Source organism: Phoca vitulina, unplaced genomic scaffold, assembly GCF_004348235.1.
Source record: "Phoca vitulina isolate PV1807 unplaced genomic scaffold, GSC_HSeal_1.0 scaffold32, whole genome shotgun sequence".
Classification (NCBI taxonomy): Eukaryota; Metazoa; Chordata; class Mammalia; order Carnivora; family Phocidae; genus Phoca; species Phoca vitulina.
This window is the reverse complement of record NW_022589735.1, coordinates 2,258,578-2,270,119: the sequence shown is the minus strand read 5'-3', so window position 1 is coordinate 2,270,119 and position 11,542 is coordinate 2,258,578. Positions and strand designations below refer to the sequence as shown.

Genomic DNA, 11,542 nt, shown 5'->3' with positions numbered 1-11,542 from the left:
CGTAGAGGAAGGAGGAGGCGTGAACAGTCCTGGGCCCTACTCAGCTTTACAAAGTGTTTTGAGTGAGGGCTAATTACAGAACCAATTGGGAACGGCCCCGCAACCGTTACAAGTCCTGGGTTTATAAGGTTCGAGGCGATCCGGCAGCTAGAAGAGGGGCTCCTGAGACTCAGAGCAGGCCCTAATCGGCTCTTGGACTACATTTCCCAGAAGCCTTCACGCCTTGGACGGGTCCTCTGCTGGCGGAAGGGGGATTCCTTCTGAGAGGCGGCCGTAGAGGGCGGGACAGGAGAGCAGGTAAGAGGAACTTTGGCTATTTCTGTTACGCGGCCCGAATCGAGTGGGGGGCCGTACTTGGGCCAATGTTGGAACCGAGGGCGAGGGGAATGGCTTTGTTTACCTTCGTCCGACACGGTCTCCCCCGCGGGTTTGGAGATGTGCCGCCAACTGGGCCCGTCCACCTTCTGCAATATTTTGGAGGGGGTGACTCGATAGTGAAGAAACCACGTTCATCCCTAAATCAAACAGCCTGGCTCCTTCCCGACAGCACTTTTCAAAAAAGACTTTGAGAGAGAAACGACGCGGGGTTCGAGCCTCCGTGGGCGGTTCAGGGCGATTCTGCGAACCAGAGCGATGCCCCCACTCTCCTTAGGGGCCCGTTGGTTCGCGCCGGCGCCTTTTAAGGGCACCGTGGGGCGAACGGAGCGCTCAGAGCTGCTCCGGCCGCGGCCCTGGGAGCTGGAGGAGCCGCGGTAGGTGGCGAGGGCAGGTGGCGCTGGGGCCTCGGGGCGGGCACCTCGACCGTCCCTCCCTCCTTCCCTCTTTCCCTTCCCCCAGCCCGGCCGCGCGCGCGGCACGGCCTCTCTGGACGCCTCCGCAGGGAGAGCACGGGACCCGGTGGGGGAGGGGTTGGCGGAGTGCTAAGTCCCAGACCCTCTCCATCCCCTGCGTCCTGAGTTCGTTTCCCGCGGCCAGATGATGGAAGCTGATTGGGAAGAGGCGAAAGACAGCCCCCTTGAGCGAGCCCTGGTGCCCCCCTAGGGGCTAGCGGACGCCCCATGCCCCACCCCGCAGGGACAGGCAGGGCAACCGAGGGAGAGGTTGAAGACTGGAGGGGGGCCTAGCCTTTCGCTTCTTCATCGGGGTGGGGGGAGGGGTGCTCCCCACTTGTCACCCCTATCCCCGCCAGAGCCATATGGAGGAAGAGCAGTCAGGTCCCCACTTACCTGTTCATGCACCTCCCTGCCTCCCACATGTTTTTCTTTAGTGTCCCCCAGAGGTGTGGGGCTGGGACGTGGGGGGAAGGTCCCCAGGGGATTTGTGACTCTCCTCCCCCTTGGTCTGACTTGATCCTAGGTTCTCCAGGTTTCAGCACAACCTCAGCATCCCTGAAACCCGAATGTCAGGGGCTCCTGCCATCCAATAGGAGATGGGGTGGGGGTCCAGTCTTTATTTTAGGGGGCTGATGGTGGAGGGAAAGCCTGGATAGAGAATTGGGCCTGGTGGGGCCGTGGGGAGGGCCTAACGGCCTGCTGCTCTGTGAAGGGCTGAGTCCTGTGCCAGTTGTTAAGCTGAGAAGTTTTAACTTGTTTAGTGAACGTTCAGGGCTGTCTCTGCCCCTCAGATATACAAAATGGAAGGGGAAGGAAGGCGGCAAGAGAGGGTTGCTTACACTTTTTTCTATGCCTGCCTGAGAAAGAGGAGGCCCCTCGCGGAGCTGGTTTGCCTTCTTTTGTGTCCTGGTTTGATTCCTTATGGCTTCCGTTCTGTTCCCCCTCTCAGCCTGGCCTGTTTTAGGAAACTCAGGCTGAGAGTATCAGTTGCGTGGTGGTAGTTGCATTGTTCCAATTACCGCCGTGTGTGGCCACATCCCAACAATTAAAATGCAGAAAAACACAAAATCACTCTCTTCACTTGATCCCACAGAGGGCTGGGAGTTTGCTGTTTGGCCACATGCCTCATGAAAAGCTTGAAAGAGTTTGCTTCACTCCCTGCTCTTCATGGCTGGTCAGCCTGAGGCCTGGGATCTCTGGGGTGAAAAGCCTGCAGTTAGGTTCCGTCTCTAGTTGATCTTTTGGGGCAGAGTTAAGAAACCAAGAGCAGAAGTGATATAAGCTTTAGCTTTTCCCACAAGAACATAGGGGAAGCTGCTGAAGGGAGCTCTCAGGAAGCTGGAACTTTGTTCAGGGTGGTAATAATAATTATGCATGAAAATGATAGTTAACTGTAATGATGATTGACTTCTCCTACAGCGTCCAAAAAACTGCAGATACATCTACATGTAGTTCTTTGCTCTTCCTTACCTACCTCTCTCTGAGGTGGGAATGGGGTAGAGATGATTCTTTCTGCAAAAGTAGAAAGTGATCTGCCTCCAAGGTCACAGGAGAGCCGTTTTGGGCTTCCCTAGGTGTTCAGGTGAGGGAGGTTGGCATCCAGCCAAATTGATACACCCAATTGCCTTATTCATCTTAATGATATTATCACTTGTGGCATTCTTAGGCTGTGTAGAGCAACAAACAGGAGGGTTTGAGAAACAGCAGTCTATGTGGACTCCTCTGATTTGTACAGGCTGGATGGTATGCTTTTTGCATTTTGATATTTCGTGTTATAGTGTCCCCATGACAGATTAATAAGAGATTTATTCTGCCCATTTTACATGTACGTTAACTAAGGCCAAGAAAGGTCAAGTTATTTCCCAGAACTGTCATAGCAAATTGGAGCAAGACTTAGATTTCTTGAATGCTTGCTGTATCTATTAGAGAATGCTACATATACCCTCTGATGAGCTGTCTGCCTGCTGGTCATTTCTGGGAATAGGCAGAACCATATGGAAACACTACGTTATCCTCCCCATCTCCATTGAGTAAGGCCCCTCAGGCAATTGTGTGGGCTTGAAGCCTGTTCTCTGATAGAATTAGTTTGCTTATGCTGAAATTGACCATGAGAAGGAGTCTTGATTAATTGAATCCATGGTCTTTGAGTAAGATCAGGCTAAAAACTTAGTTGAATGAAGTCATACAGTTGTTGTTTTTAACATGTATAGAGTTAAAATGTAATTGGAAAAATCCTGGTACCATTTCTCTATCTTCTTACCATCTTATAAGAGAATATATACCGTATCTGTTGGAAAACAATAATATATCAAATATTCAAGATAGGAGAGAACATAAAACTTTGTTTACTTTGATTGGTCTGAAGCAAAAAGTCATTCCTACAACCAGTGCTCCTCCCTGTTCCTGTTACTATTTCTGTAGTTTAAGAAAAGGGTACCTCTCTGTTTCTGTTTGGAAGATAAAATATTGGGGTAATCAGGATGGAAGTAACCATTTGGGCATCCCTCTCTCACTTGAGCTGTTTTTTAACTGGTGCTGGTACGCTGGGTAGACAAAGCACAGCATGAACCAGGTTAGGAGTGGCAAATAGGTTTCAACATGCTTGCTAACTCCAGTTCATTTTACTGGTTAACTGGAGTGCCAAGTTCAGGATGTTTCTGAGGCTGTGTTTAGGCTTAGCAGGAAAGAGCTGCGATCAATTAATGTCTGCCAGAGGCCTGGCATAGGGATGCTGTGGTATGTGTGCCATGCATTTTCCACCTTTGGGCCAGGTACATTTCTAATATCACTTGGGGCTGGTCCCTCTGTAATTGGCAGACTCAGCAGGCATGACTGGAGAGGGAAGTCCCAATGGTGCTAGAATGGTGCTGCAGTGGCAGAAGACGGCTCACGAGTGAGGTCTGGAAGAACGACAGGGAAGACATCCATCATTTGCTCCAAAGTGTGCAAGTCAGATCCTGGGGAGAATCATGATAACCCTGATCACTGAGCAGCTACAGAAGCAGACTCTGGATGAGCTGAAATGCACACGCTTCAGCATCAGTCTGGTAAAAGACCAGTCTTCCTGCTTCTCTACAACCCCCTCCCCCTTTTTTCTGAGGCTGTTTGTTGCTACTACTTTACCCATGTCCTGTGCCGTATGAGTCATGGTACTTGTACTGGAAGAGCTCAAAGGCTCAAAACCCAGCCCAAAAGGAAGGGGGCAGGTATTTTTCCATTGATAGAGAAGGGACACCAAAACTTGGGTGGAGAAGGGTTTGTAGATGTTGGAAGATGTGGATTATTTTACTCACTAACTTTGGGAAGACAAGAAGAAGAGAACATTTAGGAGTCCCTCACATCCCTATAGCCCATGAATTCCAGGGGTGAGCTGAAGAGGGCTTCCTGGAAATCCGTGTCCTGAACCTGAATCATGATGGATATTCTCTCTCTTTTAGCCTCTGCCTGATCATGCAGACATCTCCAACTGTGGGAACCCTTTCCAGCTTGTGTCTGGTAAGGCATTGTGTGTGTGTCTGTGTGTCTGCCCATGCTTCCATCCACACCTTTCTTGCACTGGATTCCAGTGACCCTGGCTAGCTAGTCTACCTCCACAACTTTCTTGCCAGGGTCACCTGTTGAGATTGACGCTCATCTCCATTTTACTGCCCCAGCGTGGAAGTTATTTGTTTAGTTGGCTCTCCCTCGAGCCTTGATGGGACTTTGATAATCTGGTTTTGTTTGTTTTTATTTTTTTGCCCCCCCAATGTGATTTTTTTTAATAGGTAGTATGTTCATGTAGTTCAAAAATTTTAAAATAATAAAAAGTTTACAGTGAGAAAAACCTCCTTTCTCCATCTCCCACCACCTCCCTAAAAGCAGCTCTGGTTATTACTCTGTCTATCCGTCTAGAGTTTATCTATAAGTATGTATTTTTTATTCTTGCAAAAGGTTGCATACTACATATATTATTTGCACTTTTTTAAAAAACTTAACTATAATATAGCTAGAAGATCTTTCCATATCAGTGTGTTAATTTGAGTATTTCTTTGTGGATGGCCAGACACAAAGGAACATGAATAGTCTTAGGGTTTCCGAAGCACAGGTTCCACCGTCAAAGGCCTTCCCTACCCTGTTTGCACTCTCTAGTAATAAAAATGATCCTGCTTGATTACCTCTTATTCCTTGGCAGCCCTAACTCCTGTCTTGGTGCTGGTGACACATAGGAAGGGGAAGAACTAAGGAAGAAGAGCATGGACCTGCTTTTCACAACTTGGGGCTGGTGGGTAAGGGAGCAGAGTAGTGTTAGGTGGAGTGAGGGATGAGCAGGGCACGCGTGCATTTACTTCTCTTGAGTTGGTCTGCCTTTGAGAGGGAGTGGCAGGCAGTATATGAGACTATTTTCAGTTTCCGGTGCTTCTTCATAATGGAGGCAGTATCATATAGTGGTTGAGACCTAGCCTTAGCATCAGACAGACCTGGGTTTGACTCCTCCTTTGGTCTTTCATTCCTACATGACTTTGGACAAGTTATTGGACTTCTGTCATCTTTGAGTGAAATGGGGATAATGAGGTTTTGGGGAAACCTCACCTAAAGTGCTCATTACATTGTGTGGCAAATAGTGAGCCCTTAAAAATACGTTAGCCCTCATTAATACTATTTTTATTATGAATGCTTTCCAGAAGGTGCTTCCTGGAGGGGCCTGCCCCACTGTTCCTGTGCTGAGTTCCAGGACAGCCTCAACCTCAGCTACCACCCCTCAGGCTTGAGCCTGCACCTCAGACCACCCAGCCCAGGAAGTTCCCCACAGGAGCAGCCCCTCTCCCAAGTCCTAAGCCCTGAGCCCCCAGACCCAGAGAAGCTTCCTGTGCCCCCTGCCCCTCCATCCAAGAGGCACTGCCGCTCACTCTCAGTGCCCGTGGACCTGTCTCGCTGGCAGCCGGTGTGGCGGCCCGCCCCCTCCAAGCTGTGGACTCCCATCAAGCACCGGGGCAGTGGTGGAGGGGGTGGGCCGCAGGTGCCTCACCAGAGCCCCCCAAAGCGGGTCTCCAGCCTCAGGTTCCTCCAAGCTCCCAGTGCCTCTTCTCAATGTGCCCCGACCCACAGACCCTACAGTCCCCCTTTCTTCAGCCTGGCCCTGGCCCAAGATTCCTCTCGACCCTGTGCCACCTCCCCACAAAGTGGCTCCTGGGAGAGTGATGCCGAGTCCCTGTCACCTTGCCCACCCCAGCGCCGCTTCTCCCTGTCACCCAGCCTGGGCCCGCAGGCAAGCCGCTTCTTGCCCTCTGCCCGGAGCTCCCCTGCATCCTCCCCAGAGCTGCCCTGGCGACCTCGAGGCCTCCGCAATCTTCCCCGAAGCCGCTCACAACCCTGTGATCTGGATGCCCGCAAAGCTGGAGTCAAGCGGCGCCACGAGGAGGACCCCCGGCGGCTGCGGCCTTCTTTGGACTTTGACAAGATGAATCAGGTGGGACCAGCAGGACTAGGGAAGCTTGGTTGGGAGGGGGGAGACTTCCATTTTCCCTGAGAGCTGTCCTCTAGTTCCATGCACTCCTGGCAGGTGCCTTTCTTTTTTATTTAAAAAAATTTTTTTTTAATTTTTAAGTAGGCTCCACACCCAGCATGGAGCCCAACACGGGGCTTGAACTCAGGACCCTGAGATCAAGACCTGAGGCGAGATCAAGAGTCGGACACTTAACCGACTTAGCCACCCAGGTGCCCCTGGCATGTTCTTTTCTGTCTGAGCTTTCGCTAGGATGATTTACTATCCTGGTTGCCCAGGACTGTACCCATTTTAGCACTCAAAGTTCATGTCCTGTGTCACTCCTTGGGCCTGGGGGAGGTTCTAGAGAAACTGAGGTGAGACCCATATTAAATCTCCCAACAGGGATTCCCGATTGTTCTGCTAAAGGCACTTTCCCTCCACTCTGAGGATGCATAAGCCATAAAAGTCCCATCAGCAGTGCCCTGCCCCTTCTTGACCTCAGGGCTCGTTTTGCCACTTGTCCTTCATTGCTTCCCCTGGGTCTGTGAGGGCTTGAGCAAAAACGGGTTGCTGCATCATTCACGTTCAGCAAATGTGTTTTGACTTGCCAGTGTGAGTACAGCTGTTGTATGCACTTGCCCACTTTTTTCATACTCTTCCGTCTAGTCCCCTGGGTCACAAACCTCTTTGAGAATCTACGTGCTTATTCATAGTCATTCCTGCAACGAGTCAGCAAATGTTACTGAATACCTGCTCTGTACCAGGCTCTGACTAGGCACTTGCAATATTGTGAAACATACAGATAATATTCCTGCCCACATGAAGCTTATAAATGAGCTCCTAATCTTGAATCTGATAGAAACTATGGACTCTTTTGTTAGAGAATTTGGAGAAATTATAAATTTTCCAAATGTTAGCAGGGAGTTCACATACCTTACCCTAAAGCCTAGGATGCCTGCCTGCAAGAGTAACCAAGAGGGACACTTGGGCTCAGGGTTTTGTGGAAGTTAGTATCTTTTTTTGCAGTCTTAACTTTGTTGTTTGTTTGACAGAAACCATACTCAGGAGGTCTCTGTCTCCAAGAAGCAGCCCGGGAAGGCAGCAGCATCTCTCCACCGTGGTTCATGGCCTGTAGCCCCCCACCTCTCTCTGCTTCCTGCAGCCCCATTGGGGGTTCCTCCCAGGTGCTGAGTGAAAGCGAAGAGGAGGAGGAGGGGGCCGTGCGGTGGGGGCGGCAGGCACTGAGCAAGCGGACACTGTGCCAGCAGGACTTTGGGGACCTGGACTTGAATCTAATTGAGGAGAACTAAAACTGAGAGGCTACTTCCTGGGGCCACACAGACTGACTCTCTATGGCTACTAACAAGTGTCGAGGCCCCAAGGCCGGGGGCCCAGCCTGGGAATGGGGGTGAGTGGAGGGCTCCGACTCAGGGCAGCCGGAAATCTTCTCGCTCCAGGAAGCTCGACCATGCCAAGAGACTGGCCGGGACAAGATAAACGGAGCTGGTGGCGGGAGGGACAGCCCCAGAGCAGACCCTTCCCATGGCGGCCCTGAGTGTGAGTATCCCTGCCACCGAGAAAGCAATGGGCAGGGAAGGAAGGGGTCTGCTGACCCCAGCTCGGGGAATTTCACTAGCCCCTTTGCTTCAAAGGGCACTTGTGTCTTAGAATTTGGCCAGGGTGGGGGGTTCATTCAGCCTCCTCGGAGAAATTGTGTGAGAGTGTGTGCGTGTGTGGGAGTGTACTTGGGGAAAGGTGTGTTTGTGTAGCCTTAGGGAAGGAAGGCAGTTGCTCCTTAACAGCAGAGCATCATGATACCCCCAGGATCTTGAATTTTCATGGGATCGCAGGCTTATTCAAAGAGTCAAGAGGAGGGCATCAAGTTTTTCTTTTTTCTAAGTAGCTCTGGAACCAGGCTTATAATCCATAAGCCCCTCTGGTTCTCCAGAGGATTCTTTTTGGGGTATGGCAGGGTCTTTTAAGTGCTGTGACCCCAGCTAATGGTCTTTTTCTTAGGCCCATCCCCTCCCCTAGGTAGATCTAATATTGGGACTGGAGAGGGCTCTTTACATTGATTCTGAGCTGGCCTTTTTTCCTCATCAGATTGCCTAGGCTGTGTACAACTTGCCTTTGTCTCTAAGTAGATGTAAGCGCATGTGGGCAACTGAGGCAGAGTTGGAGGGGGTCCATCTTCCTCTTTCCCTCTCTACTGATGGGACTTCCCCCCCACCCCCACTCTCTGAGCTTCAAGGGTCAAGAACATGGAGGGAAGGCTGTGTATTGGTCCCCATTATCTGAGGCCCACCTGCTGCAGAAGTGGCATTCGGTGCCCAGTAAGCATGGGTAAGCTCATCCCAGCGCTGCCCTTTGGAAGCAGACTATAGGGAAACCTGTTGTTAAAAGATCCAGTCCTAACCTCTTTTCTGACCTGCTTGAGAAAGTGGAAAGGGATGTCAGCATTTACCAGTTTGCTTGTCTTCCATTCCTGCCAGGAAATGTTTATTTGCCTCTAATTGGACCTGAGAGACCTCAGGGAGGTTGGGGCTCACTGAGGGGTTGGCTGAGGATGTGTAAAGCAAAGGCTATGAGAAGCAGCTGGGAGTTTGTTGTTGTTGTTGGATTGAATTTCCCCTTTTTTTTTTGTTTCTCACCCATAACTTGAGCCAGGGCAGCAGGTCCCAGTGGCTGCAGTGGTGGGTTTAACGGCTGCCGGACCCTTAGGCCTGGCACCAGTGGAGATACATACTGAAGCAGCTGCCAAATAGCTTGTGAGGCTTTATCCAGCTTTGGTTGACCCTGCACAACTGAATTGGACTTGCCATTCTGGTTTATTGGAGGAAGGGCATTCTCTTCAATTTCCAGGGTGTCTTAGGATCCAATTCCTCATGTTAGGGAAGAAGACCAAAGCCCACACGTTTTCTTCCTCATGGAATTGAACCTGTTATTTTCTTGGCTTCCCACATGTTGGATAGGAGTGTCACTGAGGCTGCAGTCTCCTCACCTCCACTCCTGAGGAGGTGGCCATTTATACTTGAGCCTCTGGCTCTAAAGGTTCTACCCTTCCAAGGCGCTTCCCCTTCTCCTGCTAGTTACCAGGTATTATCAGTGAGCTACCAGGTCTGTAGGGGTCTGAAAGAGGCTCTCTGGAGAATCCAGGGAAACTGTGAGCCCAGGAGTTGCCCATCCTTGGTTTCATCCCTCCCTTGGCTCTAATCTTTCTTTAGGCCATAATTTCCCTGGTGCCAGCTTTTTTTTCTCCTGGGGCATCCTTATCCCTGGGCTCTCTGCTGCATATTGGCTGTGCCAGCTTCCAGTAGGCCACTGGCAAGGCCAGTGGGGTCTCTGCAAGCCCTAAGCTGAAGAAGTGAGGGCAGTAATCCTGCCTCTGCCGTGGCTTCCCCAAAGCCCCTGGGGGTGCGATCCTTAGGGGAGAGGGTGTACCGATACCATATTTGAATTCTATTACTTTAAGATCTGGAAAGTTAAACTAGTTGAAACTGTCATCTTGCTTCCCAATCTAAGCACCCATGACCCTGGGACAAGCCTTTTCAAGAAGTGGTTCATTTTGCTTTACACAGTAGATCTGTTCCAACAGTTCTGTGTAAGCCAAATGCTATTTTGCGATGCATTTGGACTGCTGACCATTTAAAAGCAGCCTGTGTGATTGCTTCTTTTGTAAAGCAAGCAACCTCCCTCTACTTTAGCTGTTTTGACTATTCGGATTTTCACATATTGGGCTTACCCAGAGTGGAGCACACCTTTACAGGGCTGTGGTTGACGCTGGGTAGACATCTGCATCTGTGTTGTGTGTGTGGTGTGGCTGACCAGTAGGTGAGTATTCCTGCGTGTGTGAGTGAAGCCACTCCCAGGCTGGTGCTCTCCTCCTGTGCCCGGTGACTGCCCAGTGGCAGCTCCAGCTGCCCTTCACTCCCACCTGCTGCCAAAGTCCCTGTGCTAATGGGATTACAAATACAAAAAGTGGAAAAAAATTTTTCGTAAACTTTGTTTTATATTAAAGAAATCCATAAGTCTGTGTGTGTTAAACATGAGGTCCTGCCTCTGTGGCTGTGTTTGAAAAAATAAAGTTTTATTAGAATAATTCCTTTTCCCAAGCAATCTTGTGTACTCTAGTGTCTTCTTCCCTTATCCACAAAGAAAGGCAAGGAGGAAGCAGGGAGAAGGCCACCTAACTCCAACAGCCCCTTCCTCTAGGGCATGGCTGGGCCTTCACCCTTTGAGGGCGGTATCTGGTCCCTAGGCCCTTCACAGCCATGGCAGTCATATCCTGTGGCCCAGGCTTGTGTTAAGGCCTTGGTTATTTCTGGCAGTCTGATTTGGTCTTTGTTGCCCTGGTACCTATGTCCTCTTCCTACGGTCACTCTTCCAGCAAGTTGAAGTCAAGTATTTATACATCCTAGCTCCCTGAGAAATGTTTGATGGCCCAGTCAGGAACTTGTCTAGATTGGTTTGTAGGCTTTAGGAAGTGGGGAGAAAGCAGGCCGAGAGATTTGACTGGGAATCTTTTCCTTTTTTAAGAGTTTTCACATTTTATACCCTGGAGAGATGGAGATTTAGTCATCAGAATTCAGATTCCAAAGACCTAGGCAATTTCTCCATTCTAAAAATACCACTTTTGGAAAATTATCCTAACAGCAGAGCTTCTCTTTTGCCCTAGAAGTTGGTGTTTTCCATAATGCTTCAATTTGGGATGTTCGTGTGTTCAGGGAAGCTTTGTGGTTCACTCTCTTTAGACATTGCTATTCCACCCTTTTCCCTATGTTAGCATTCTTCCAGTTTGTGTGGGTGAAATATAGTTGCTTAGAGATCCAGGCAGGAAGGAGCCTCTGTCCCTAAGGCATAGCCTTTCTTTACCAGTTGTGGTGCTGACTTGCCAGGCGCAAGAAGAGTCAAGTTGCTTAGCCTCCGTCCCAGTTTCCTGCTTCAAATTTGTGGCACTCATCTTTGAATACCAATGAAGTGTGCAGGAGGACAGGATTGGTTTGATAACCTGGAGCAGGAACCTTTGAGGGGATGAAAATACACTCCAAAAAGAGTGGGGGTTGTCACCTGCCCCACAAACAAAGGAGGGGCTTTGAAGAGGGTGGGGCTTTGGCATGTGGTTCAAGAAGGCTCAGTATTAGAAGTTTTTTCTTTCTTTAAAACTGGTGCTGTTTCATTTCACCTACTGTTTGAGCAAGGGTAAAGTTTGAACATCCAAATTGACTTTCCTTTTTTTCCTTTATGT

The 11,542-nt window shown here is 49.9% G+C and overlaps 1 protein-coding gene across 1 annotated transcript; it reads left to right on the top strand.

Moving 5' to 3' along the window:
- The first annotated feature begins 583 nt into the window (after nucleotides 1–583).
- On the top strand, nucleotides 584–10,396 carry FAM53C (family with sequence similarity 53 member C). The gene is made up of 5 exons (XM_032425332.1): nucleotides 584–752; nucleotides 3,651–3,880; nucleotides 4,271–4,328; nucleotides 5,495–6,279; nucleotides 7,350–10,396. The coding sequence occupies exons 2-5, from the start codon at nucleotides 3,803–3,805 to the stop codon at nucleotides 7,605–7,607; spliced, it is 1,179 nt and encodes a 392-aa protein (XP_032281223.1). The 5' UTR covers nucleotides 584–752; nucleotides 3,651–3,802; the 3' UTR covers nucleotides 7,608–10,396.
- Nucleotides 10,397–11,542: the final 1,146 nt, after the last annotated feature.

What these genes read in the sequence shown, in the direction of transcription:
- FAM53C (XM_032425332.1), top strand. Translation starts at nt 3,803, where the DNA reads ATGATAACCCTGATCACTGAGCAGCTACAGAAGCAGACTCTGGATGAG. An exon ending in CACGCTTCAGCATCAGTCTG is followed by an intron (nt 3,881 to 4,270) that starts GTAAAAGACCAG and finishes TCTCTCTTTTAG; the next exon opens with CCTCTGCCTGATCATGCAGA. An exon ending in ACTTTGACAAGATGAATCAG is followed by an intron (nt 6,280 to 7,349) that starts GTGGGACCAGCA and finishes TTTGTTTGACAG; the next exon opens with AAACCATACTCAGGAGGTCT.